A 27,028-nucleotide genomic window follows, 5' to 3' on the forward strand; every position below is an offset into this window, starting at 1 on the left:
AAATGCACCTCTGCTGTCTTCAACCAGGATCTCGGCAATCACTGCCTCATTGCCTGCATCGGTAATGGGTCTGCGGTCAAACGACCACCACTCATCACTGTCAAACGCTCCCTAAAACACTTCAGTGAGCAGGCCTTTCTAATCGACCTAATCGATCGGATAATGATCTCATTCCGTCAGTAGAGGATGCCTGTTTATTCTTTAAAAGTGCTTTCCTCACAATCTTCAATAAGCATGCCCCATTCAAAAAATGTAGAACCAGGAACTTATATAGCCCTTGGTTCACTCCAGACCTGACTGCCCTTGACCAGCACAAAAACATCCTGTGGTGTAATGCATTAGCATTGAATAGCCCCCTGCGATATGCAACTTTTCAGGGAAGTTAGGAACCAATATACACATGCAGTTAGGAAAGCAAAGGCTAGCTTTTTCAAACAGACAATTGCGTCTTGTAGCATAAGTGGTTAGAGCGTTGGACTAGTAACCGGAAGGTTGCGAGTTCAAACCCCCGAGCCGACAAGGTACAAATCTGTCGTTCTGCCCCTGAACAGGCAGTTAACCCACTGTTCCCAGGCCGTCATTGAAAATAAGAATTTGTTCTTAACTGACTTGCCTGGTTAAATAAAGGTAAAATAAAAAAAAATAAACTCCAAGAAGTTCTGGGACACTGTAAAGTCCATGGAGAATAAGAGAACCTCCTCCCAGCTGCCCACTGCACTGAGGCTAGGAAACACTCTCACCACCGATAAATCCGTGATAAATAAACATTTTTCTACGGCTGGCCATGCTTTCCACCTGGCTACCCCTACCCCGGTCAACTGCCCTGCACCCCCCACAGCAGCTTGCTCAAGCGTCCCCCATTTCTCCTTCACCGAAATCCAGATAGCTGATGTTCTGAAAGAGCTGCAAAATCAGCTTTGCTAGACAATCTTTTCTAAAATTGTTGAAACCCCTATTACTAGCCTGTTCAACCTTTCTTTCATATCGTCTGAGATCCCCAAAGATTGGAAAGCTGCGGTCATCCCCCTCTTCAAAGGGGGAGACACTCTAGACCCCAAACTGCTACAGACCTATATCTATCCTACCCTGCCTTTCCAAGGTCTTTGATAGCCAAGTTAACAAACGGATCACCGACAATTTCGAATCCCACCGTACCTTCTCTGCTTTGCAATCTGGTTTCTGCCACGCTCAAGGTCCTAAACTATATCATAACCACCATCGATAAGAGACAATACGGAGGGCCTGTTGTCCGGACCTCTGGCAGTCTCTATGGGGGTGCTACAGGGTTCAATTCTCTGGCCGACTCTTTTCTCTGTAGACCTCAATGATGTCGCTCTTGCTGCTGGTGATTCTCTGATCCACCTCTACGCAGGTGACAACATTCTGTATACTTCTGGCCCTTTAGACACTGTGTTAACTAACCTCCAGACGAACTTCAATGCCATACAACTCTCCTTTAGTGGCCTCCTTCCGTGGCCTCCAACTGCTCTTAAATACAAGTAAACTAAATGCATGCTCTTCAAACGATCGCTGCCCGCACCTGCCCACCCGTCCTGCATCACTACTTTGGACAGTTCTGACTTAGAATATGTGGACAACTACAAAAACCTAGGTGTCTGGTTAGACTGTAAACTCTCCTTCCAGACTCGCATTAAGCATCTCCAATCCAAAATTAAATCTAGAATCGGCTTCCTATTTCGCACAAAGCATCCTTCACTCATGCTAGCAATAATACCCTCATAAAACTGACTATCCTGCCGATCCTTGACTTCGGCGACGTCATTTACAAAATCGCCTCCAACACTCTACTCAGACTGCGTCCAATTTGCTATCACAGTGTCATCCATTTTGTCACCAAAGCCCCATATACTACACACCACTGCGACCTGAATGCTTTCGTTGGCTGGCCCTCGCTTCATATTCATCGCCAAACCCACTGGCTCCAGGTCATCTACAAGTCTTTGCTAGGTAAAGCCCCGCCTTATCTCAGCTCAGTGGTCACCATAGCAACACTCACCCGTAGCACGCGCACCAGCAGGTATATTTCACTGGTCAACCCCAAAGCCAATTCCTCATTCGGCCACCTTTCCTTCCAGTTCTCTGCTGCCAATGACTGGAACAAACTGCAAAAATCAATGAAGCGGGAGACTCATATCTACCTCACTAGCTTTAAGCATCTGCTGTCAGAGCAGCTCACAGATCACTGCACCTGTACATAGTGTTAGAGTTGTGTAAATTTGAATCTGGTATCAGGATAAATATAACAATGAGTCACCGATTGTATACTATGTATTTTTTATTAGCTAAGTAATAAATGGCAAATGCAACTTTCGTATATACGGGCTCACTGTAATACCACGCAGGGCAGAACAGGGAATGTAAACAGTTGTTCTTATACTGTGATGGACATAGTTCCAACCCGTCTGTTGGCCTATCACAGTAGAGGCTGGGCATGGTTTAGACTTGCTCAGCCTATCGCAGGCGTTCAGGCGGGTGCTTTGGAGTGGCGCTTCTTGGAGTCCTCCCTCCGTCGATGTATAGATTCTCACTGTTCTGGTATCACCCCCTAGTTATAGCAGTTGCTCAGTTCCTGCTATTGTGTTGTTCAGTATTTTTCCATCTCAGTTAAACCTCGTGATGACCACCCCTCCCTATCACAACTTTGTAAGATACAAGTCACACCATGTGCTCAATATTGTTACATACAAACACAAGGACAAAGCATCTGCTGGGCTGTTATCTACAGTTTTGCAACATGCAGGTCACACCATGTTACTCAGTTCTTGTCACACACACAAACGGGCAAGTAGCTGTAGCAAGCAGTTGTTTAATCTCATGATGATGCTCAAGTGCACAAATGCAGATACTTCACACAGCCAACATCAGATAATTTTTAATTATATATATATATATATATGGTAATGGCTATAATGTAAAATACAGAATCCCACAATACCCATTTGTAAATAGCCCATCCAACTACCTCATCCCCATACTGTTATTTATTTTGCTCCTTTGCACCCCAGTATCTCTACTTGTAACACTCATCTTCTGCACATCGATCACTCCAGTGTTTAATTGCTATATTGTAACTATTTTGCCACTATGGCCTATTTATTGCCTTGCCTCCCTTATCCTACCTCATTTGCACACACTGTATATAGACTTTTTGTATTATTGTTTGTTTATTCCATGTGTAACTCTGTTTGTCGCTTCGCTTTATCTTGGCCAGGTCGCAGTTGTAAATTAGAACTCGGTCTCAAATAGCTTACCTGGTTAAATAAAGGTGAAATAAATAAAATATTGACTTGATTCATGATGATGGCTGCTAGTGAAGATTTTGAAAGTATGATATTGACATCAGTCCAATCAAAGCTACTGTTGACCTAGTGGTTAGTATTGGACTAGTAACCAAAAGGTTGCAAGATCGAATCCCCGAGCTGACAAGGTAAAAATCTGTCGTTCTGCCCCTGAACAAGGCAGTTAACCCACTGTTCCTAGGCCATCATTGAAAATAAGAATTTGTTCTAAACTGACTTGCCTTGTTAAATAAAGGTAAAAAATATATATTTCTAATTACCTTGAGTGTTCTTGGATAGGGACTTCTAATGTAACACTATGGCAGCACCCAAGGGGCTTGACTTTTCTAGCTCTACCCTTCGACTTGGTGGTGACATAGTGTCCCCATGAGTGACAGAACACTGAGCCAAACACGGCGCAACGCTCTGTATTTTTTGCTGGCTTGCCCTACCATCACAGAAAGCACTGTGCTAGGCTGAAACACCTGCATTTTGAAGCTGCCTTACTCAAGAAAACAAAAGGGACAATGTTTGTATGTGGCTTTATTAACTCAATATATTTTTTACATTATTTGCAAACTGATGTGACACGTATTAATGCCAAAATAACATGCAAAACAGGCAAGCCCCCACCAAAAAACAACATTTTATATGCATGTGAATGCTAAAAATGTGGGGCTCTGCCCTGAATGACAGGTTGCCACTGGAGGTTTGATATGCTACTGTACACAACCACTCCCCTGAGGTAAAGTCCTCCATAGTAGATTATATTGTGGTGTGGTGCAGTAGTGCCAGTCTGCTATTGGTATATACTGTAGTAGTTCCCAGAGTGTAACCTAGCAGGGTGTGTCATCAAATAAAATGTTATTTTTCACATGCTGAGTACAACTTTACAGTGAAATGCTTACTTACAAGCCCTTAACCAACAATGAGGTTTTAAGAAATAAAATGTGTTAAGGGGGAGAGTCAATGTGGGGGCACCAGTTAGTTGAGGTAATATGTACACAACTCTGTATAGTCAGACTGCTATCTCATGACCATGTGTACGTGTAAAAACAGTCTGCCTAGACGTGCCTTGTTGAGCAGCTAGGAGGTGAAACCGAGTGAGCTCTGCGGACTATCAACTATTTCCAACGCTACCACATATTATACAGGGAATTGTTACCTTTTCTATAGGAAGATTCCTATTCACAGTTCTTATGCAGTGAACAAGTTTGACACAGTGAGTGCTTGTGATCATTCTACATGAACAAGAAGTTCCTATCAAACAAGACTTTTCAAACCAAGACTGTTTCTGTCCTGATTCTAGTATGAGTATGTTGTCAACCGTTATGGATCGTAGTGGGAGGCCTACACGATCCTTTTAGTCTTTATTTAGTTAACCTCAATGACTTCTATACAGCCGGGACGGCAGGAGAGCGAGAGAAGAAAAAGTGTAATTGTAGAGTGGCTGAATTTCTTCTTGAACAGCCAGCTCTTTGGAGTGCAGAGAGCGCTTCATTTCGTCAGCCTCGGTCAGGAGAGCGAGATGAGTCATAAGGGTAGTTCCCACTGTTCTGGAGCAAGGGTGGGGTGAACTTTGCCCGATTGTGTGTTTTAATTTTTTTTTTATTAGCTTTCACAATTCACGTCTAATATATATTACAGTTCAACTATTTGGAAATGTCAATTTCAGGACCTCTCCAAGACAGAATGTTGAATAAAATAATATTTGAACTTATGTAACGGATGTGAAACGGCTAGTTTAGTTAGCGTGGGCGCTAAATAGCGTTTCAATCAGTGACGTCACTTGCTCTGAGACCTTGAAGTAGTAGTTCCCCTTGCTCTGCAAGGGCCGCGGCTTTTGTGGAGCGATGGGTAACGATGCTTCGAGGGTGACTGTTGATGTGTGCAGAAGGTCCCTGGTTCGCGCCCGGGTATGGGCGAGGGGACGGTTTAAATTTGTACTGTTACATTGATGCTGTTGACCCGGATTACTGGTTGCTGCGGAAAAAGGAGGAAGGTCAAAAGGGGGGTGAGTGAAACGGCTAGCTTAGTTAGCGTGGGCGCTAAATAGCGTTTCAATCAGTGACGTCACTTGCTCTGAGACCTTGAAGTAGTAGTTCCCCTTGCTCTGCAAGGGCCGCGGCTTTTGTTGAGCGATGGGTAACGATGCTTCGAGGGTGACTGTTGATGTGTGCAGAAGGTCCCTAGTTCGCGCCCGGCTATGGGCGAGGGGACGGTTTAAATTTGTACTGTACCGCGAGAAACCCAAACAGGATATGTTTGACTAAAATATCATTTCAAAGCTTGCTGACATTTGCATATGATCACGTCAAATCTCTCTATGCGTGGGAATACTTGAACAGATCTCTTAACTAAAAGGACTTGGAGCTGATTTTCTGGTGGGTTTTTTTTGTCTTAGGTCCAACAATGAAAATCCCACACACAAAATTACGTTTATTTATTTTTTTGCTCAAAAAAACTTGGGGGCCAAATAAAACCACCCGCAGGCCAAATTTGGTTGGGGAACCTGCTCAACTGGTTTTCTGGGTGGTTGGTCTTCATACCCTTTGGGAATTGGAGACAAAATATCCACAGGAAAGTATTACTAATCAGACTTAAAACACTGGTAGTGTGTTCATATTTCTGTTTCCAGAAGCATGCGCACACTATGTAAATGCATGCAGGCAGAGCATAGTAGGCCAGCTCCTGCATGTTTACATTGTTCTGTGCATGCTTCAGGTGATCCCGGCTGTTTGAGTAAGACCTGTACTGATAACTACAAGTTCTCTCATTGTTGCGTATCTGTCTTTCAGACTTGTCTATTGTATGTTGTTCAGGATATTGGATGTTTGTACGAGATTGGATCGGTCTGTGGCAGCGGTTAAGAGTGTTGGGCCAATAACCAAAAGGTCACTGGTTTAAATCCCAGAGCCAACTAGGTGAAATATCTGTCTGTGCTTAATCCTAATTGGTCCTGTAAATCTCTCTGGATAAGAGCATCTGCTAAATGACTAAAATGTCTGGCGCTGTCTCAAAGATCTGTCCTCTGATCTGAAAGAACTGGCCAGCTGAATGATGAGCTGATTTTCACCAAGTCATTTTCCAATCAGCGCAGAAGAAGGTGTGGTCAGATTTCTGTTTTCATAGCTTCCAATGGAAAGATGGGGCTGGTGCAGTGGTTCCTATGTCACCTGCTGTGCATCAACTATATCTTTATTATGCCTAATAAACTCCTAATTTCCTCCCCTGTAGATGGGTCTGGTACAGTGGTTGAAGGGCCAATTTTTGTGTCACCTGATCATCTGCTATGGGTTCTTGGTCAGCGGTCTCCTGGTCAACCTATTACAGATCTGCACTCTGCCCCTCTGGCCAATCAACAAGCAGCTGGCCCGGCGGATCAACTGTAAACTGGGATATTCCCTCACCAGCCGTGAGTAGGATATCGCTCTCTTTCACTATTGTTTCACTTAACTGATGCTGCAGGGGCTATACTCTCTCTAACGTGGTGCAATAACTGAAATATAAAGTTACTGTAGCTGCTGACACAGTGGTCTATTATTTACGCTCTGCTAGGCTATGTTGTGCTGTGTTATGTTAATGTCATGTTGTGTGTTCCCCAGAATCTGTGGCTCTCCTAGAGTGGTGGTCTGGCACTGAAGTAACTTTCTACACAGACCCAGCGGACTACCAAACCTATGGCAAAGAGAACGCCATCGTCGTCCTTAACCACAACTTTGAAATAGACTTTCTGTGTGGCTGGACCTTCTGTGACAGATTCGGGGTCCTTGGGGTAAGAGAACAGGGATTTTTCTCAATTCATCGGTCTTAGATTCCTCGTATCCTCTCTCGTTATCTCCTTCTCAAAACGCATTGGAGAAGAACGTCCAATGGGAGGGACCTTGGAAATTGTCCTCCAATACCGTCCAAGGTGGGAAGCAAGGAATTGTATAATGACTGAGAAGAGACTAAGATTTTCAGACGTTGTTTGATGCCCTCTGTGTTAATGTGTTTGAATAATCTTTCCCTTTCCAGGCCTCCAAATGTTTAGCCAAGAAAGAGTTGTCGTACCTGCCTGTGATTGGCTGGATGTGGTACTTCCTGGAAATGGTGTTTATTAAGAGGAAGTGGGAGGAGGATAAGAGGAGCTTTGTCCAGAGTCTTCAGAACCTACGGGATTACCCCGAGAACTTCTGGGTGAGCCTTGAACACAATCAATAATGACACTTAATAGTCAAAAGTTGACTGGGCGTTTTATAGTTCGAGAGGATATAACAGGTCTTATCAAACTCCTTATTCCAAACTTTCTTTGCAACTATGTAAACATGCAAATGCAGTATGGTTGTTCATTTATAAGATTGTATTGATCGACACAATCAATATTGTCACAAGTCTAGGAAGGATAACGTGAGAAAGTAATGATACTCACCTTGTAAACCTGAGTATGCAGGTTGGTTGGTCAGTCAAAACACAGCAGTGACACTACAGCGAATCTCTGTGTGCCAGTTCCTGCTCCACTGTGAGGGAACACGCTTCACAGAGGAGAAGCATCAGATCAGTATGGAGGTGGCAGAGAAGAAAGGCCTGCCTAAACTCAAACACCACCTCCTGCCCAGGACCAAGGGCTTCTGGGTAGCCGTCCAGAACCTCCGAGGGACAGGTACGGAACCCCTGGGAGCTCCAGAATGACCAAATGCTACACATGTCATGACTCATGATTGTATATCCCCATTATTTTGGATAAAGACTGATGCCAATGATCTTTTGACAACTTAATGTTTTTGTGTCTGTTACCCCTTCAGTTGCTGCGGTCTACTGTTGTACACTAAATTTCAGAAACAACGAAACACCAACCTTGCTGGGAGTTATCAACGGGAAAAAATATCATCCAGATTTATACATAAGGTATATAATAATTCATTTCAGCCTGCATTTTCTATCGCAACTTGGCTGTGAGTGGAACCTGGGATGGCCATTAGTTAGAGGCTAAACTCACTGATCTCAAGGCCCTTATATTGGTTTATTGGACTAATACTGAACAAAAATATAAACGTAACATTCAACAATTTCAAAGATTTTGCTGACTTGAAGTTTATATGAGGAAATCAGTCAATTGAAATAAATTCATTTACGGATATGAAACTGTTGGTCACAGATACCTTAAAGGTGGGGGTATGGTTCAGAAACGCAGTCAGTATCTGGTGTGCCCACCATTTGCCTCATGCAGCCAGACACATCTCCTTCGCATAGAGTTGATCTGGCTGTTGATTGTGGAATGTTGTTCCATTCTTGTTCAATGGCTGTGCGAAGTTGCTGCATATTGGCGGGAACTGGAATGTGATATCATACATGTAGATCCAGAGCATCCCAAACATGCTCACTATGTGACATGTTTGGTGAGTATGCAGGCCATGGAAGAATTGGGACATTTTCAGTTTCCAGGAATTGTGTACAGATACTTGCAACATGAACCTGTGCTTTGGGGCGGCAGGTAGCCTAGTTGCTAGATCGAATCTCCGAGCTGACAAGGTAAAAAATCTGTCGTTCTACCCTTGAACAAGGCATTTAACCCACTGTTCCTAGGCTGTCATTATAAATAAGAATTTGGTCTTAACTGATTGCCTAGTTAAATAACGGTAATAAAAAAAAATAATTAAGTATCCTGCTGAAACATGAGGGGATGGTGGCAGAGGAATGGCACGACAATGGGCCTCAGGATCTCATCACGGTAGCTTATGCCTGCCCATGCCATAACCCCACCGTCACCATGGGGCACTCTGTTCACAACGTTGACATCAGCAAACCGCTTGCCCACACAACACCATACATGTGGTCTGGGGTTGTGAGGCCGGTTGGACGTACTGCCAAATTCTCTAAAATGACATTGCAGTCGGCTTATGGTAGAGAAATAAACATTACATTCTCTGGCAACAGCTTTGGTGGACATTCCTGCAGTAATCATGCCAATTGCACTCTCCTTCAACTTCAGATCTGTTGAGATCTGTTGAATTGTGTGTATGTGCACATTTTAGTGGACTTTTATTGTCCCCAGCACAAGGTGCAACTGTGTAATAATGATGCTGTTAATCAGCTTCTTGATATGCAACACCTGTCAAGTGGATGGATTATCTTGGCAAAGGAGAAATGGTCACTAACAGGGATGTAACCAAATGTGTTCAACATTTTAGAGAAATTAGCTTTTTGAGCGTATGGAACATTTCTGGGATCTTTTATTTCAGCTCATGATACATGGGAACAACACTTGTTACGTTTATTTTTTCAGTGTATTTTAATGGACCATAAAGTTCTATGGAATTGAATTGGACAGCTGAAAGCCTGAAAGCCTCTCCGTCTCTTCTGCCTCCCCGTCTCTTCTGCCTCCCCGTCTCTTCTGCCTCCCCGTCTCTTATGCCTCTTATGCCTCCCCGTCTCTTCTGCCTCCCCGTCTTTTCTGCCTCCCCGTCTTTTCTGCCTCCCCGTCTCTTATGCCTCCCCGTCTCTAATGCCTCTTATGCCTCCCCGTCTCTTATGCCTCTTATGCCTCCCCGTCTCTTATGCCTCCCCGTCTCTTATGCCTCCCCGTCTCTAATGCCTCTTATGCCTCCCCGTCTCTAATGCCTCTTATGCCTCCTCGTCTCTGCCTCTTATGCCTCCCCGTCTCTTATGCCTCTTATGCCTCCCCGTCTCTTATGCCTCCCCGTCTCTAATGCCTCCCCGTCTCTAATGCCTCTTATGCCTCCCCGTCTCTTATGCCTCCCCGTCTCTTATGCCTCCCCGTCTCTAATGCCTCTTATGCCTCCCCGTCTCTTATGCCTCCCCGTCTCTTCTGCCTCCCCGTCTTTTCTGCCTCCCCGTCTCTTATGCCTCCCCGTCTCTAATGCCTCTTATGCCTCCCCGTCTCTTATGCCTCTTATGCCTCCCCGTCTCTTATGCCTCCCCGTCTCTAATGCCTCTTATGCCTCCCCGTCTCTTATGCCTCTTATGCCTCCCCGTCTCTTATGCCTCCCCGTCTCTTATGCCTCCCCGTCTCTTATGCCTCCCCGTCTCTTATGCCTCTTATGCCTCCCCGTCTCTTATGCCTCCCCGTCTCTAATGCCTCTTATGCCTCCCCGTCTCTTATGCCTCTTATGCCTCCCCGTCTCTTATGCCTCCCCGTCTCTAATGCCTCTTATGCCTCCCCGTCTCTTATGCCTCCCCGTCTCTTATGCCTCCCCGTCTCTAATGCCTCCCCGTCTCTAATGCCTCCCCATCTCTTATGCCTCTTATGCCTCCCCGTCTCTTATGCCTCTTATGCCTCCCCGTCTCTTATGCCTCCCCGTCTCTAATGCCTCTTATGCCTCCCCGTCTCTTATGCCTCTTATGCCTCCCCGTCTCTTATGCCTCCCCGTCTCTTATGCCTCCCCGTCTCTAATGCCTCTTATGCCTCCCCGTCTCTTATGCCTCCCCGTCTCTTATGCCTCCCCGTCTCTAATGCCTCCCCGTCTCTAATGCCTCCCCGTCTCTAATGCCTCCCCGTCTCTAATGCCTCCCCGTCTCTTATGCCTCTTATGCCTCCCCGTCTCTTATGCCTCCCCGTCTCTAATGCCTCTTATGCCTCCCCGTCTCTTATGCCTCTTATGCCTCCCCGTCTCTTATGCCTCCCCGTCTCTTATGCCTCCCCGTCTCTTATGCCTCTTATGCCTCCCCGTCTCTTATGCCTCCCCGTCTCTAATGCCTCTTATGCCTCCCCGTCTCTTATGCCTCTTATGCCTCCCCGTCTCTTATGCCTCCCCGTCTCTTATGCCTCCCCGTCTCTAATGCCTCTTATGCCTCCCCGTCTCTTATGCCTCCCCGTCTCTTATGCCTCCCCGTCTCTAATGCCTCCCCGTCTCTAATGCCTCCCCGTCTCTAATGCCTCCCCGTCTCTAATGCCTCCCCGTCTCTTATGCCTCTTATGCCTCCCCGTCTCTTATGCCTCTTATGCCTCCCCGTCTCTTATGCCTCTTATGCCTCCCCGTCTCTTATGCCTCCCCGTCTCTAATGCCTCTTATGCCTCCCCGTCTCTTATGCCTCCCCGTCTCTTATGCCTCCCCGTCTCTTATGCCTCCCCGTCTCTAATGCCTCCCCGTCTCTAATGCCTCCCCGTCTCTAATGCCTCCCCGTCTCTTATGCCTCTTATGCCTCCCCGTCTCTTATGCCTCCCTGTCTCTTATGCCTCCCCGTCTCTTATGCCTCTTCTGCCTCCCCATCTCTTCTGCCTCCCCATCTCTTCTGCCTCCCCGTCTCTTCTGCCTCCCCGTCTCTTATGCATCTTCTGCCTCCCCGTCTCTTCTGCCTCCCCCGTCTCTTCTGCCTCCCCCGTCTCTTCTGCCTCCCCCGTCTCTTCTGTCTCTTCTGCCTCCCCCGTCTCTTCTGCCTCCCCCGTCTCTTATGCCTCCCCCGCCTCTTATGCCTCTTATGCCTCCCCCGTCTCTTATGCCTCCCCCATCTCTAGGAGAATCCCTCTGGAGTCCGTACCAGAAGATGAGGCTGAATGTTCTTCCTGGCTTCACAAACTCTACCAGGAGAAGGTAGGATTATAATTGAGGAGAGAGCTCACACTATGGACCAGATTTACCAACTAAGCATTTGCACAAGGTGCAGAGTTTGCATCTATTTGTTCACTATTAAAGGAATAAAAACAAAAATAAGGACAAAGCTAAAACTCCATTTAAATTTAATGTCAATACCTACTCTTCACATTATAACTTTGTTCTGTCCCCAATGTTTAATTCGCAAACATTGCACCAAACTCTTTCTGATAAACTGGCCCCTGTTAGTTTGATTCATTGTATTCTTATAGTGTCATGCATCTGGATTAGATTAGATAGAGCTTTATTTTTTTGACCAGCCAGCTCTTTGGAGCGCAGTAAGCACCAAGGACTAAGCTCAAACTCGCTTAATTTACACGTTTTTATATTCTGTAAATTGCTAGGTCATTCTACAAGTGCCTCTTGCGTCCCTTTGATATTTTAAGTTGAAATTGTGCACGAGTATTGGATTTTAAAAGCATGTTTTATTAAATTAAGTGCCCTTTTAATATGGACCACATGGCAATTTTTTTTTTTTTTATATGAATAAAGGCTTGCTAAAGTGCCAAAATTCAGCATTTATGTCTGTCCTTCATTTTCTGGTCAACCCTGTTAAGTGACCTGAACTCTCGCTTTAATATGGTGAAACTATTCCTTTAAAAAAATGTTTTCCATTGAACATTGAATAGTGAGATCATAGTGTAAAAGCTGATTCTACACTTTTTGGCCATTTTTTTGGTGGGAAACTGAGCCAGTTGAGCATAACATGTCAACCCTGTTACCCATAGATAGACAGGCTAGAAATGTTTTAACAATTAAAACCATTTTGTGAAGCTTGCATTCAATTGCCACTCCGTTGCACAAAAGTTTCCATTCCCCGTCCCAGGGGGATTTATGGCTGATTTTAAGAAGAAATCGTCAACCCTGTTACTTTATTTGGCACTTTGGCACGCCATATAAAACATTTTATTTAACCTCCTGAGATGGGAACTTTGTTTTTTTTAATCAATTTGAACATGTGCTCTTGGAGACAATGTTAAAATGGTCCATTTAATTTTTTTTATATATTTAACCAAGTTACGACCCAAACACTTTCATCAACGTATTATTATTATTATTCTATTTAACTAGGCAAGTCCGTTAAGAACACAATCTTACTTACAATGACGGCCTGACAAAAGGCCTCCTGCGGGGACGGGGGCCTGGGATTAAAAAAAATAAATAAATGGAATATAAATGTAGGACAAAACACTCACTACAACACTACATAAAGAGAGACCTAAAACCACAACATAGCAAGGCAGCAACACAACATGGGAGCAGCACATGCACAATCTGGAACATGTACCTTTGGCCCATTTAGATTAGTACTAAATTGCACTGCATTAAAAAGATCCACAAAAAGACATGATATTGACATACTATATCAGACATACAAAAATACCGCTTTAAGGACTTTGACCCCCTCCCTTCCCACTTCCTTGTGGTTATGGCAGTGAAGCCAATGGACTATGCTCCTGTTTGTTAGGTTAGGTTATGATGTGCTCATGTATTGTGCTTCTAGGACCAGTTCCAGGAGGACTACAGCCACACCGGGTGTTTCCCTGGCCCTGTAGTCACCCCTCCGCGTGGACCCTGGTCCCTGATCAACTGGATAGGCTGGACCTGCCTTCTCCTATACCCCCTCTACCTCCTCCTGGTCCAGCTGGTCCTCTCTGGGTCTATTCTCACCATACTGGCCACTGTGGCCTTCTGCTCTGCAGGTTGGTCTTATTGGTATATATTTCAGAGGTCATCAACTAGTGGTCCCCGAGCCAAATCTGTCCCTTGAGACTATTTTAATGTAGCCGACCAAGATTATTCAAGTTCACTATAGAGGGCTTGCAGTTGCGTCACAAATCACCTAGCAACCACACCAAGCGCCATGTTGGAATTCCTTCAGTCGTCCACATGGCTAGCTGCGTTTTGCTACCACCAAAAACTTCGGGAAGATTGCCCATTATTTCGTTTTTCTAAGGACCCAGAAAATGGAGGCAGTGGGAGAACTTATTCAAGTAAGTAAATATATTTTGAAAATGATCAAAAACGGTGTTATTAGCTAGATAGTTTGCTACAGAAACTTAGTGTGCAGGCTAACATAATGTTAGCTAGCATTACATACTGTGTAGCTAGCTACGTGAATTAAATATCACCAGTTTGCTAGCTAACAGCCATAGAGGGTGAAAGGATTAGCTAGCTGTTCCAGCTGTCAGAGAAGGGAGAGTAGGCTACTCTGGATAGGGCAAGTACCTTTGTGGGAAGACCTCATGAAACTATTCTCCAGTTCGAGTCGCTAGCAAGAAACTGAGGACAGAGATATTTCAACATAATATTCAGTGCTGTCTAATTAGAGTACAATGAAGCCTGTTTCTTTGATGTTTTCTGTCCTCAGCTACAGAGCGCTATGGATCCGTCTGCAGATGAATGTCCCAAGAGTACCGGTACACCCTTGTATGCCATGGATTATGTATACCTACAGTATGTTAGCAAAAATAGTTTAAAAGTGACACATGTATAAACATTTTACAACTGGAGCAGGGCAACCCTGCTGGGGGTGCAGGCTTCTGTTCCAGTACTAACACACCTGATTCAATGTGTAAGTAGTTAATAATCAAGTGTGCTCCCCACTGTAGATCAGGGAGCAGTGGAGGGGAGAACAGCTCATAATTATGCCTGGAACTGAGCGACTGGAATGGCATCAAACACATGGAAACCATGTACTTGATACCATTCCACTCCAGCTATTGCCATGAGCCTGTTCTCCCCATTTAAAGTGCCACCAACCTCCATTGCAGTGGAGATGGACATTTCTTTTTCTTCGCCTGGCATTGTTTTAGTAACAACCGTTAACTTACATGTAAAGTTTAGACATTTTAGGAAGTAATCTTCAAAGAATCAACACTTTCATATCATTTCAAACGGTGCAAGTAAGCTGTGTTTAAACGTGTTTTAATTAAACTATTTTTCAAGATGAACTAGTGTTGATTAATCACAGATCACAATTCTGTGTTGTATTCTCAAATGAACATGACCTTTTTGTTCAGTCATAAGCTCTACAATGAGTTGTATTTGACTATCACTATTTCTCAGGATATCAGCCATGTGAACCCATTTTGTAGCTGATAATGGCATGCAGCAGTGGTTCCCAACTCCCGTCCTCCAGTTCCCCCAACAGCACACATTGTTGTAGCCCCAGACAAACATACCTGATTCAACTCAGAGGGCCTGATGATTTAGTTGACAAGTTGAATCCGGAGTTTGTCTGGGGCTACAATAAAACTGTACTGTTGGGGTTACTGGAGGACCGGAGTTGGGAACCACTGGCCTACAGTATGATGGCATTATCCTTATGGGCATTTGCTATGCACCCCTTGACATTGCATCTGAAGCAGAGAATAGCTTAACTTACACACTGTTTACATATTGTTCAGCTATGTTATCAATTTAAAAACCATACCATTAGAAAATGTATATGAGGCTAATCATTATACTGGATTTTGTACATGCTTTGGTTCAAATCCAACCCTTGTAATCTAGGTGGTGAGATGCAATCATTAGCTTAAAACACAACTACCAAGTCCAATGCCAGATACTTTTCTCAGAACAGCTGAGTGGCACTGTGATAATGAAGATGGTTAGCCTAAGACTACCACAATTACATTGTCTATGCGAAATGTGTTTAAATTGTAAAGAAATAAAATAGTTGGCTATAAGAAAGCAGAGATGAGACGATACATTTAATTTCACCCAGACAACAATATCAACAAGTCTTTTACATGTTGCACATTACATTTGATATATTCATATGGTTTAAGGGGGCACTTTTGTCATGACGACGAGGTGAAGGTGCTCTACTCAAATGGCACAACAGAATCATTCAGATTAACCACAGCATATGACAACCATCTCGTATAATTGAGGGTTATCTCCTTTTCATATCTGGAAAATGACCAAGTAGTAGAAATGCTGCAGCATTTCATCTTCAGTGGGAATCTCATCCACATGGGTGTCTTGAGGTCAGCTGGTGAACCTACAGTACATAAACAAATGAAAAGCACACCTGATGTTAAAACTAATTCATTCAGGTGTTTGTCATAAAGATTCAATCTATTGTTGGACTGGAACAAATAACCTGCTGTGTGACTGACTGTCTTAGCACATTGAGGTCTTTGCCCTGTAATGTCCATACATTTTCCCTCTTATGAATAATCATATGATAATCACTGGAGGATTTTTATTTTATTGTTTTGGACAACAATGATCTCCATATGTAGGTCATATTGTACAATTTGCGTCTACCCTTTTCATGGTCATGGCTAGAAGGAATCCAGCTATTGTCATATGACATTTCGTAGCAGATTAGAATTTAGGCAGAAGGTTATCTATAAATGCAACAAAAAAAAAATACTTTTGACAAGCTGGTTACATGGTTGCATTCAAGACAAGGTCGTTTTTATTCATCTGTTGTCAGTGTTCAGTAGAGTAGGCCTAGGCTACCATCGTATTAAAAACACGATTCTGCTCATTTATCCACCCTTGCAAAAAAAGATTGCAGTTTTGAAACTGGTATTTTGGACGCATTATTTACTGCACTTTTCTTTTTTTCTCCTCGTATGGGTAATCATGTGTAGTCGAATTGTTTATCAAAGGCCACTTTACCTCCTTACTCCATTTGCACACACTGTATACAGATTTTTCTATTGTATTATTGACTGTACGTTTGTTTATTCCATGTGTAACTCTGTTTTCGTCGCACTGCTTTACTTGTTCTCAACTGGCCTACCTGGTGAAATAAAATCCCGTACAAAGGAAACGTCTCTGATATGGCCTATAAACCTATGCGTTTTATTAGCCTAAATTCTCTATCCAATCTACATCAGGAATAGTAGGCTTACATTAGACTGCAAATGCGATGGAGGCAAGCAATCCTTTGTTATAAAGGTGCCTTTATAATGACAAATGGCTTCTCCAAAATGTTAAACTCACGTGACACTTGCTAACCGCTAGCTTGCATTCTAATTGTTTAACTTAGTGTTGTTAGCATAACAGCTAAACTAAACTCGAACATCTGACTTGATTTACCAGTGATGAATTGATCGTACAGTAGCAGGCCTGTTACTGACAGCTGTCTGGATTGAGGGCTTGACGGTTTCCTAACTTTTCTGACAGTTCTTGAGACTTCTCACCAACGGTGTTTCATGATTGCGGCGAATCTGTAAACATTTTCCCCCCGTTGTCTTTGCTGCCTTGTTACTCTACAGAAAGGACTGTGGTGATGAATCAACTAGTTTTAGGCAGTCACTCGGCTGTAGTCAGAATAATTCATGCTGTGGTCTTCCAACATGGCCGCCAGGAGGCGTCGTACATCAACTGCAAGCCCTGTTTCCTTTTTCGTGACAACTCACCTTCAACCAGGGTCGCTTTGTGACAGGTGTGACTAACTCTTGCTAGTACATTCTCCTCAATCGCATCCATTGTTTACCAAATATTTTGAAACTGATCAACAGCGAGAACCGGTTGTTCCTTCCTCTTGGAAAGTACTGAATAAGATCGCATGAGCATGCCTGTAATGCCGTTGGTTGGTATCGCTTACACGATAGTGTTGGCACAAATCATACCGTTGGTCAAACATTTCCACTGGATATTGTAACCATAGACTTCATAATATTCGCCTCAGCATACAGTATGTTCATCACATTCCTCTATTCCATTCTCAGTGTCGGTTGGTGTGCGCTGGATGATTGGACAGACTGAGATTAAGAGAAGCTCCAGCTATGGGGTCCCACTTAACTGAGATGGCCTTACAACTGCAAGATCCTTCCCAGCTCCCAGGGACCACTCACATTACCAATCTCATCCCTACAGCACAGTTCACCTCCAGCAGATAATTAATTCCAAAGAAAGAATGTTGCTGGTCAGAGATGGCGTTGCATTCAACTCCAGTACGACAATAAGGGTGGAAGGTGCTTCAGCAGTCTTCCTCTTGCCAGTACATGAATATACTGCACCTAAACACATACGTGCATTCAAAGTATTTAGACCCCATGACCTTTTCCAGATTATTACATTACAGCCTTATTCTAAAATGGATTAAATACTCATCGGGTCTTTGGTCACCTCCCTGACCAATGCCCTTCTCCCCCGATTGGTCAGTTTGGCTGGGCGGCCATCTCTAGGAAGAGTCTTGGTGGTTCCAAACTTCCATTTTAAGAATGGAGGCCAATGTGTTCTTGGGGATCTTCAATGCTGCAGAAATGTTTTGGTACCCTTCCCCAGATTTGTGCCTCGACACAATCCTGCCTCGGAGCTCTACGGACAATTCCTTTGACCTCATGTCTTTTTTTTGCACTGTCAACTGTGGAACTTTATATAGACGGGTGTGCCTTTCCAAATCATGTCCAACCAATTTACCACAGGTGGACTCAATCAAGTTGAAATAGCTCAAGGATTATCAATGGAAGTTCTGAATCTGGTATGTTTTCCCTTTAATTATGGGCAATTGTGAGTTTATTTTTATTTCATTCAGTTTAGAATAAGGTAACGTAACAATGTGGAAAAAGTCAAGGGGTCTGACTGCACTGTAGGTTCAGGGCATGCATCTATGTCTTTGTCCTTGTCCTTGCCATACATCAACATGTATGACTAAAGTGTGATGTGTTAAATGCACTCGATTCAAAATGTAACTTTTTTTGCACATATGAGATTCTGAAGTACCAGATAAGCCCACTTCAGTTTGATGCTGGCTTTAGTTTCAGCAGTGTGTACGTACAAACGCAGGCAGTCCGTTCTATTAAGCTCCTGTGTAAACATTACCATGTTATGTTTGATGAATCTAGGATATGACAAACTAATCTCACACAGCATTTCTTAACAATTTAATATTGTTTGTACATAGCAAACACTAGGAGCAGCAGAGGACCAGAAAGTGTGTGTGCATTCAGCAGCAGGGAGTGAGATCGGACCTTTGTCTCTCTCCTCGGTTGGATATGCTTCAGTTCCGTGGCTCTCCAATCGGGACACACCTGTCTGACTGTCAACCAATCAGTGCTGCCCATATCCTCTACATCCCAAATGGCATCCTCTTCCATATAGTGCACTATATTAGGGAATAGGGTGTCAGTTGGGACAAACTTAATCTCCAACTGTAAAAATGGGATCCTCAAAGGCGAAATAAAAACGATTTTAAAACAAATCCACCAAAAATATAAACTCTTTCCTTCCTAGACTCTTCCCCACAGCCTTTGATTGTTAATTTAATGTATGGGTGGAAATAGTTTCTTATACAGTGTCCTCTGTAATTAGTGAATCATTGTTTCTTATGGACTCAAAATCAAAACAATGCCCAAGGTTAAATCTCACAATTGAAAGGTATTTTCATCCATATCGGGTGAACCATTTTAGAAATACAGCACTTTTTTTTACATTTTAGGGAACCAAAAGTATTGGGACAAATTCGCTTGTTTATTAAAGTAGTCAGTATTTGGTCCAATATTTATAGCACACAAGGACTATAACAAGCTGGTGTCATTTTATAATGTAGTGTCATTGGAGTCACTTATTGTAAAAAATACAATATGTTTCTACACACTTTCGGCTAATGATGAGTGAGGTCATCGCACAAGCTAACGTCTCACCATTACAATAATGAGAGGTTAGCATGTCTTGGGGGTATGAGATGTGTGGTGAACTTTCACTCAAGATTATCCAATAAGTTTGGTCACAAGCTTGATGTAGTGCTATGAATATGGGACCAAAAACGTCATTTTCTTGACTATACATAAGTTAATTTGTCCCAATACTTTGGCCCTCTAGTCCCCCCCAATGTCCAAAAAGTACTGTAATTTGTAAACCGTTCACCTGATATGGATGATGACACCCTCAGTCATTGTTGGATTTAAAATGTAAAAAAAAATGTTTTGGCACTAAGTACAGCATCCCCTGCTTCTGTGCAATGACACTCACCTCATCAAACGACTGAAGGCAAGACTGCTGCCTCGACCAAACCTGGGACACATTCAGAAGGGCACAATATTGTGTAACATTCAGATGTTATGTAAAACAAACATTTCTAGCTGCAATGTTCCACAACGTTTGCCTACTGAACGAGGCCCAAATGTCTGCAGTGAACTTAGATCTCCCCTGCGCTCAACTGTCCCTAGTACAATCACTGAAAGGAGGAAAAAAACTTATTTAAAGTGCCATAGCTTTTGTTTATCAATTTCTTTAACATATCTTCCTCATTTGCCTTGTTCCATCTCATCTTCACCAGTGAGAGAACAACAAGGTGTGGCTATACTTATTACCTAAGCTTTACAATATTGTTTATACAAGGAAGGATCCAATCCTATTATTACAGTATGTACAATACATTGCCCTCCCCAGGACATAAGTCGACTACTACAGGGTCATGTTCATTAGGGCACACTGTAGCAAAACGTTTTAACAGATACAGGTAGTGTCTCTCCCTATTGCAGTCAGTTTTCTTCCGCTTGGTTTGTAAGGAACACGATCCAGTTTAGTCGTCCATCGGAAATTATGTCTTTAAAGTTCCTCAGTTTAGCTCCATATGCCTGCAGTCATAATTTCCTGTGTTCACAAGACCCTCGTCTTTCGGTCTCTGGCCAACATGAACAGTAGTGCTATAGTTTGTAAACGTGGGAGCAGCGTTGTCAGTTCCCCCTCACTCTTCATCCGTGCAAACCTGGGATTGAAAGAGAGAGAGGAGCACTTGATTAGACTTGTGATCTTCACATTGAATCTAGTTAGACCACAATGTGACTGCCAGCATAAAGTCTACCCTTGCAGTGAACTGTATGCGTGTCTCAGCATGTTTTTCAAAGTAGAAAAAAGTGTTTGACCTTGACGAAGGGGTGGTCTAGAAGGGTACTGGCAGTCCAGCGTCGTTTGGGCTCGCTCTCTAGACAGTGACCCAGGAAATCCTTCCCCTCAGTGGACAGCTTCTCTGGGATGGGGGGCTTGTGGCCCATACCCACCTTGTACATGATCTGGAAGTTGTGCTCATACTCGTGCCATGGCCTCTGCGTGGTGGGAGAGGGGAGAAGGACAAGACCTTTCTAAACACTAACTTCAGACGTGAACAGGGTTTAGATTACATTTGATTACAACACTTCCTCAATCAGCCTACAAACAAAACAGATATTGAGGATTGTCGAGGGAGTAGACTCAAATCAGGCTAAAATTTTAAATAACCTTGAATACATAGTACAAACTAATTCTACTACTCTGAAGCATCCACAGTAGTGAATAGTAGTAATAGCTAGTGTTAGGTGGTATATGTGAATAATAATAATAAATAATACTAGTAGTCGTAGGTGGTGATAAGTGAAGAGGTTGACCGATTAGGTTGTTAGGAGGTGGTGGTGGTAGCAGCAGCAGTAGAAATGCTAGAAACAGATGAATTGTTTGAGGACCATTTTGGTTAAATGTCTGCTCAATCCTCCCCTTGAGCGAATTCTTACCTTCCCAGTCACCATCTCGATGAGGACACATCCCAAACTCCAGATGTCAGCTGCTCGCCCGTGACCTTCGCCCTTTGCCCTCGTAATGACCTCAGGTGCCATATATGCTGACGAATAGAGTAGGGAAAGAACAGGTTAACAACTGAACAAGCAATAATCTGAAACATGAAATATCTATATTCTTAGATCTTGATAAGTGTATGAATTGTGATAGCAGGGAGATTAGATTTGTTTTATTCATTCGGGTCGACAGCTAGTCTTACTGGGGTCCGACACAACCAAAAATACATTTAATGTAAACCGATACAACAATGCCAATGCAAGTTTCACTATGATAATTAATTACCCAGGCTTTTGTAAACTCACATATCGCCTCCTGAGTCCTTTTACCAGAAGAGAATGGGGTGATGACATTAATAACTAAAGTCCTATTAGAATACAATTTCCCTCCTAGGAGGAAATAATTTTTTGGGAATTGTTCAAAAATAAACCTACGTAGTTGTACACAGCAGACATACAGGTTCTATACTAGGCCTTCAAAGTATTCACACCCCTTGACTTTGTCCACATTTTGTTGTTACAACCATTATTTAAAACTGATTTTGTGTCACTGGCCTACACACAATACCCGATAATGCTGAAATGTCTTGAGTCAAGCCTAAATAAGTTCAGGAGTAAAAAAGTCCCATAATAAAATGCACGGACTCACTGTGAGCAATAGTGTTTAACCTCGAAGCTAGAGGGCACTATTTTTATGTTTGGAAAAATAACGTTCCCAAAGTAAACGGCCTATTTCTCAGGACCAGATGCTAGAATATGCATATAATTGACAGATTAGGATAGAAAAACACTCAAGTTTCCAAAACTGTCAAAATATTGCAGGTGAAACCCTGAGGAAAATCCAATCCGGAAGTGCCTCTTATTTTGAAACCCTTCTGTGCCTATCCTCCATTTAAAGGGATATCAACCACATTCCTTTATCTCTGGCTTCCCTAAGGTCTCAAGTCTTTAGACAGTTTCAGGCTCTTATTTTGAAACCCTTCTGTTCCTATGCATGCCTATCCTCCATTTAAAGGGATATCAACCAGATTCATTTTTCTCTGGCTTCCCCAAGGTGTCAAGTCTTTAGACATAGTTTCAGGCTTTTATTTTGAAAAATGAGCGTCAAAGATCACAGTGGATAGGTGGGGGCTCTGAGTTTTTGCGCTACAGAGTAAAGCGGCCATTGTTCCTCCCGCTGTTATTGAAAAACCTAAACACTCGGATGATATATTAAACTACCTGAGGAATGATTATAAAAAACATTTGACATGTTTCTGTGGACATTATGAAGAATATTTGGAATTTCCGTCTGCGTTGTCGTGACCGCTCTTTCCTGTGGATTTCTGAACATAACGCGACAAACACATTTTTGGGTATAAGGAACATTTGTTGTGTAACTGGGAGTCTCGTGAGTGAAAACATCCGAAAATCAAAGGTAAACGGTTCATTTGATTGCTTTTCTGATTTTCGTGACCAAGCTTCCTGATGCTAAGTGTACATAATGCTATGTTAGGCTATCGATAAACTTACACAAACGCTTGGATTGCTTTCGCTGTAAAGCATCATTTCTAAATCTGAGACGACAGGTGGATTAACAAAAGGCTGAGCTGTGTTTTGCAATATTGCACTTGTGATTTCATGAATATATTTTTTAGTAATATTATTTGACTGTTGCGCTATGCTATTCAGCGGTTGCTGACAAATGATCCCGCGATAGGGATGGGTAGCTTCAAGAAGTTGACATGAGTTTTGATTGACTACCTCATCTCTGTACCCCACACATACAATTACAGTGCCTTGCGAAAGTATTCGGCCCCCTTGAACTTTGCGACCTTTTGCCACATTTCAGGCTTCAAACAAAGATATAAAACTGTATTTTGTTTTGAAGAATCAACAACAAGTGGGACGACATTTATTGGATATTTCAAACTTTTTTAACAAATCAAAAACTGAAAAATTGGGCGTGCAAAATTATTCAGCCCCCTTAAGTTAATACTTTGTAGCTCCACCTTTTGCTGCGATTACAGCTGTAAGTCGCTTGGGGTATGTCTCTATCAGTTTTGCACATCGAGAGACTGACATTTTTTCCCATTCCTCCTTGCAAAACAGCTCGAGCTCAGTGAGGTTGGATGGAGAGCATTTGTGAACAGCAGTTTTCAGTTCTTTCCACAGATTCTCGATTGGATTCAGGTCTGGACTTTGACTTGGCCATTCTAACACCTGGATATGTTTATTTTTGAACCATTCCATTGTAGATTTTGCTTTATGTTTTGGATCATTGTCTTGTTGGAAGACAAATCTCCGTCCCAGTCTCAGGTCTTTTGCAGACTCCATCAGGTTTTCTTCCAGAATGGTCCTGTATTTGGCTCCATCCATCTTCCCATCAATTTTAACCATCTTCCCTGTCCCTGCTGAAGAAAAGCAGGCCCAAACCATGATGCTGCCACCACCATGTTTGACAGTGGGCATGGTGTGTTCAGGGTGATGAGCTGTGTTGCTTTTACGCCAAACATAACGTTGTGCATTGTTGCCAAAAAGTTCAATTTTGGTTTCATCTGACCAGAGCACCTTCTTCCACATGTTTGGTGTGTCTCCCAGGTGGCTTGTGGCAAACTTTAAACAACACTTTTTATGGATATCTTTAAGAAATGGCTTTCTTCTTGCCACTCTTCCATAAAGGCCAGATTTGTGCAATATACGACTGATTGTTGTCCTATGGACAGAGTCTCCCACCTCAGCTGTAGATCTCTGCAGTTCATCCAGAGTGATCATGGGCCTCTTGGCTGCATCTCTGATCAGTCTTCTCCTTGTATGAGCTGAAAGTTTAGAGGGACGGCCAGGTCTTGGTAGATTTGCAGTGGTCTGATACTCCTTCCATTTCAATATTATCGCTTGCACAGTGCTCCTTGGGATGTTTAAAGCTTGGGAAATATTTTTGTATCCAAATCCGGCTTTAAACTTCTTCACAACAGTATCTCGGACCTGCCTGGTGTGTTCCTTGTTCTTCACGATGCTCTCTGCGCTTTTAACGGACCTCTGAGACTATCACAGTGCAGGTGCATTTATACAGAGACTTGATTACACACAGGTGGATTGTATTTATCATCATTAGTCATTTAGGTCAACATTGGATCATTCAGAGATCCTCACTGAACTTCTGGAGAGAGTTTGCTGCACTGAAAGTAAAGGGGCTGAATAATTTTGCACGCCCAATTTTTCAGTTTTTGATTTGTTAAAAAGGTTTGAAATATCCAATAAATGCCGTTCCACTTCATGATTGTGTCCCACTTGTTGTTGATTCTTCAAAAAAATACAGTTTTATATCTTTATGTTTGAAGCCTGAAATGTGGCAAAAGGTCGCAAAGTTCAAGGGGGCCGAATACTTTCGCAAGGCACTGTATATGTAAGATCCCTCAGTCCAGCAGTGAATTTCAAATACAGATTCAACAAAGACCTGGGAGGTTTTCCAATGCCTTGCAAAGAAGGGCACCTGATGGGTACAAATAAAACAAGAGCAGACATGGAATATCCTTTTGATCATGAAGTTATTAATTACACTTTGGATGGTGTATCACCTCAAAGATACAGGTGTCCTTTCTAACTCAGTTTCATCATGATAACTAATTACCCAGCCTTTTGTAAACTTGGTTGAGTCTGCTTTCCACCAGACACCCATTTCACCTTTCAGCAGGACAATAACCTAAAACACAAGGCCAAATCTACACTGGACAGTGAGTGGCTGAGTTAAAGTTTTGACTTAAATTGGCTTGAAAATATATGGCAAGACCTGAAAATGGTTGTCTAGAAATAAATCAACAATGCTTGAAGAATTTGAAAAATAATAATTGGGCAAATGTTGCACTATCCAACTGTGGAAAGCTCTTAGAAACTTACAGCTGTAATCATTGCCAAAGGTGCTTCTATAAAGTATTGACTCAGGGAAATTAGATATTTATTTAATTATCAATACATTTGCAAAAATGTCTAAACATGCGTTCACATTGTCATTATGGGCTAGTGTGTGTCATTATGGGCTAGTGTGTGTCATTATGGGCTAGTGTGTGTAGATGAGTGAGAAACATTTCACTTTCTCATTATGGGCTAGTGTGTGTAGATGAGTGAGAAACATTTCACTTTCTCATTATGGGCTAGTGTGTGTCATTATGGGCTAGTGTGTGTCATTATGGGCTAGTGTGTGTCATTATGGACTAGTGTGTGTAGATGAGTGTGAAACATTTCACTTTGTCATTATGGGGTAGTGTGTGTAGATGGGAGAGAAACATTTCACTTTGTCATTATGGGGTAGTGTGTGTGTGTCATTATGGGCTAGTGTGTGTGTAGATGGGAGAGAAACATTTCACTTTGTCATTATGGGGTAGTGTGTGTCATTATGGGCTAGTGTGTGTCATTATGGGCTAGTGTGTGTCATTATGGGCTAGTGTGTGTCATTATGGGAGAGAAACATTTCACTTTGTCATTATGGGCTAGTGTGTGTCATTATGGGCTAGTGTGTGTCATTATGGGCTAGTGTGTGTAGATGGGTGAGGAACATTTCATTTTGTCATTATGGGGTAGTGTGTGTAGATGGGAGAGAAACATTTCACTTTGTCATTATGGGCTAGTGTGTGTCATTATGGGCTAGTGTGTGTAGATGGGTGTGAGACATTTCACATTGTCATTATGGGGTAGTGTGTGTCATTATGGGGTAGTGTGTGTAGATGGGTGAGGAACATTTCATTTTGTCATTATGGGGTAGTGTGTGTAGATGGGAGAGAAACATTTCACTTTGTCATTATGGGCTAGTGTGTGTCATTATGGGCTAGTGTGTGTCATTATGGGCTAGTGTGTGTCATTATGGGCTAGTGTGTGTCATTATGGGCTAGTGTGTGTAGATGGGTGAGGGGGAATGAATCCTTTCTGAAGGGAGTGTATAACACAAGGCTTAATGCGTCTCATTCACCTGCCGTTCCCATGGTGCTGTTGACCTCTCCAGGCATGGTCTGGGCATTGTTCAGCTTCACAGAGCAGCCAAAGTCCCCCAGCTTGATCAGGCCTGACGACGTCAGGAAGATGTTGGCTCCTACGGTAAGAGAGAGAGGAGGAACAGTGAGAGGGAGACACTGGGCTCAGAGACATCCATACAGTAAGAACAACTCCTGCTGTGTCAATGACACTGGAGCCACAGGAAGGGTTGATAACTTTTATTTATGGCATAAACCCCCAGCCAATGTCACCATAGCTAAAATGCATTAACTGATTCATAACACTGCTACAAGGTGTCTGCATAACCCTGACATTGAATTAAGAGACCAACAGTAGGCCAGAGAGAAAGACATCTCCCCAGTGAGATGTGTTAACTGACCCTTGATGTCTCGGTGCACGATGCCATGTTCGTGGAGCACGTTGATGGCTGTGGTGGTCTGTTTGCTGTACAGCCTGATGACGTGTTCCTGTAGGCCAAGCCTGGACACCTCCTCCAGGGTCCCCTCATCACAGTACTCCATGAAGATGTACATCTCCTCCTGGTGGGGAGAGGGAGGGACACAGATAGTAAATGCATACATCCAATCTGATGTTATAGCCCGTTCATACAGTGTCATCTCATTCACATACAGACTGAGTTTGACCTGACCTTTCA

The 27,028-nt window shown here is 43.0% G+C and overlaps 2 protein-coding genes across 16 annotated transcripts in view; one reads left to right on the forward strand and one right to left on the reverse strand.

Annotated features, from left to right (window-relative positions):
* Positions 1-19,061, forward strand: part of LOC110503015 (1-acyl-sn-glycerol-3-phosphate acyltransferase delta) — a 21,466-nt gene extending 2,405 nt beyond the window's left edge. For 2 of the 6 annotated variants that reach the window (XM_021581386.3, XM_021581395.3), the window contains exons 2-10: positions 6,537-6,714; positions 6,905-7,074; positions 7,317-7,478; positions 7,788-7,941; positions 8,084-8,186; positions 11,755-11,830; positions 13,395-13,593; positions 13,848-13,884; positions 14,262-14,844. In XM_021581386.3, the coding sequence (XP_021437061.1) occupies positions 6,537-6,714; positions 6,905-7,074; positions 7,317-7,478; positions 7,788-7,941; positions 8,084-8,186; positions 11,755-11,830; positions 13,395-13,593; positions 13,848-13,884; positions 14,262-14,370 (1,188 nt within the window). In that variant the 3' untranslated portion in view covers positions 14,371-14,844. Of the gene's footprint in view, positions 1-6,536; positions 6,715-6,904; positions 7,075-7,316; positions 7,479-7,787; positions 7,942-8,083; positions 8,187-11,754; positions 11,831-13,394; positions 13,594-13,847; positions 13,885-14,261; positions 14,845-17,586 lie in introns of those variants that run through there. The other 4 variants (XM_021581394.3, XM_090217594.1, XM_036960907.2 and 1 more) reach the window with 2 other exon arrangements.
* LOC110503014 (mitogen-activated protein kinase kinase kinase 4) overlaps positions 18,728-27,028 on the reverse strand; it is a 75,503-nt gene continuing 67,202 nt past the window's right edge. For all 10 annotated transcript variants that reach the window (XM_090217586.1, XM_090217584.1, XM_090217587.1 and 7 more), the window contains 5 exons: positions 26,753-26,912; positions 26,351-26,470; positions 21,349-21,455; positions 20,728-20,907; positions 18,728-20,570 (listed from right to left, as the gene is read on the reverse strand). In XM_090217586.1, coding sequence (XP_090073712.1) covers positions 20,550-20,570; positions 20,728-20,907; positions 21,349-21,455; positions 26,351-26,470; positions 26,753-26,912 — 588 coding nt within the window. In that variant the 3' untranslated portion in view covers positions 18,728-20,549. The remainder of the gene's footprint in view (positions 20,571-20,727; positions 20,908-21,348; positions 21,456-26,350; positions 26,471-26,752; positions 26,913-27,028) is intronic.

The sequence above is a fragment of the Oncorhynchus mykiss genome, chromosome 23 (assembly GCF_057628025.1).
Source record: "Oncorhynchus mykiss isolate SJ-2025 chromosome 23, ASM5762802v1, whole genome shotgun sequence".
Classification (NCBI taxonomy): domain Eukaryota; kingdom Metazoa; phylum Chordata; class Actinopteri; order Salmoniformes; family Salmonidae; genus Oncorhynchus; species Oncorhynchus mykiss.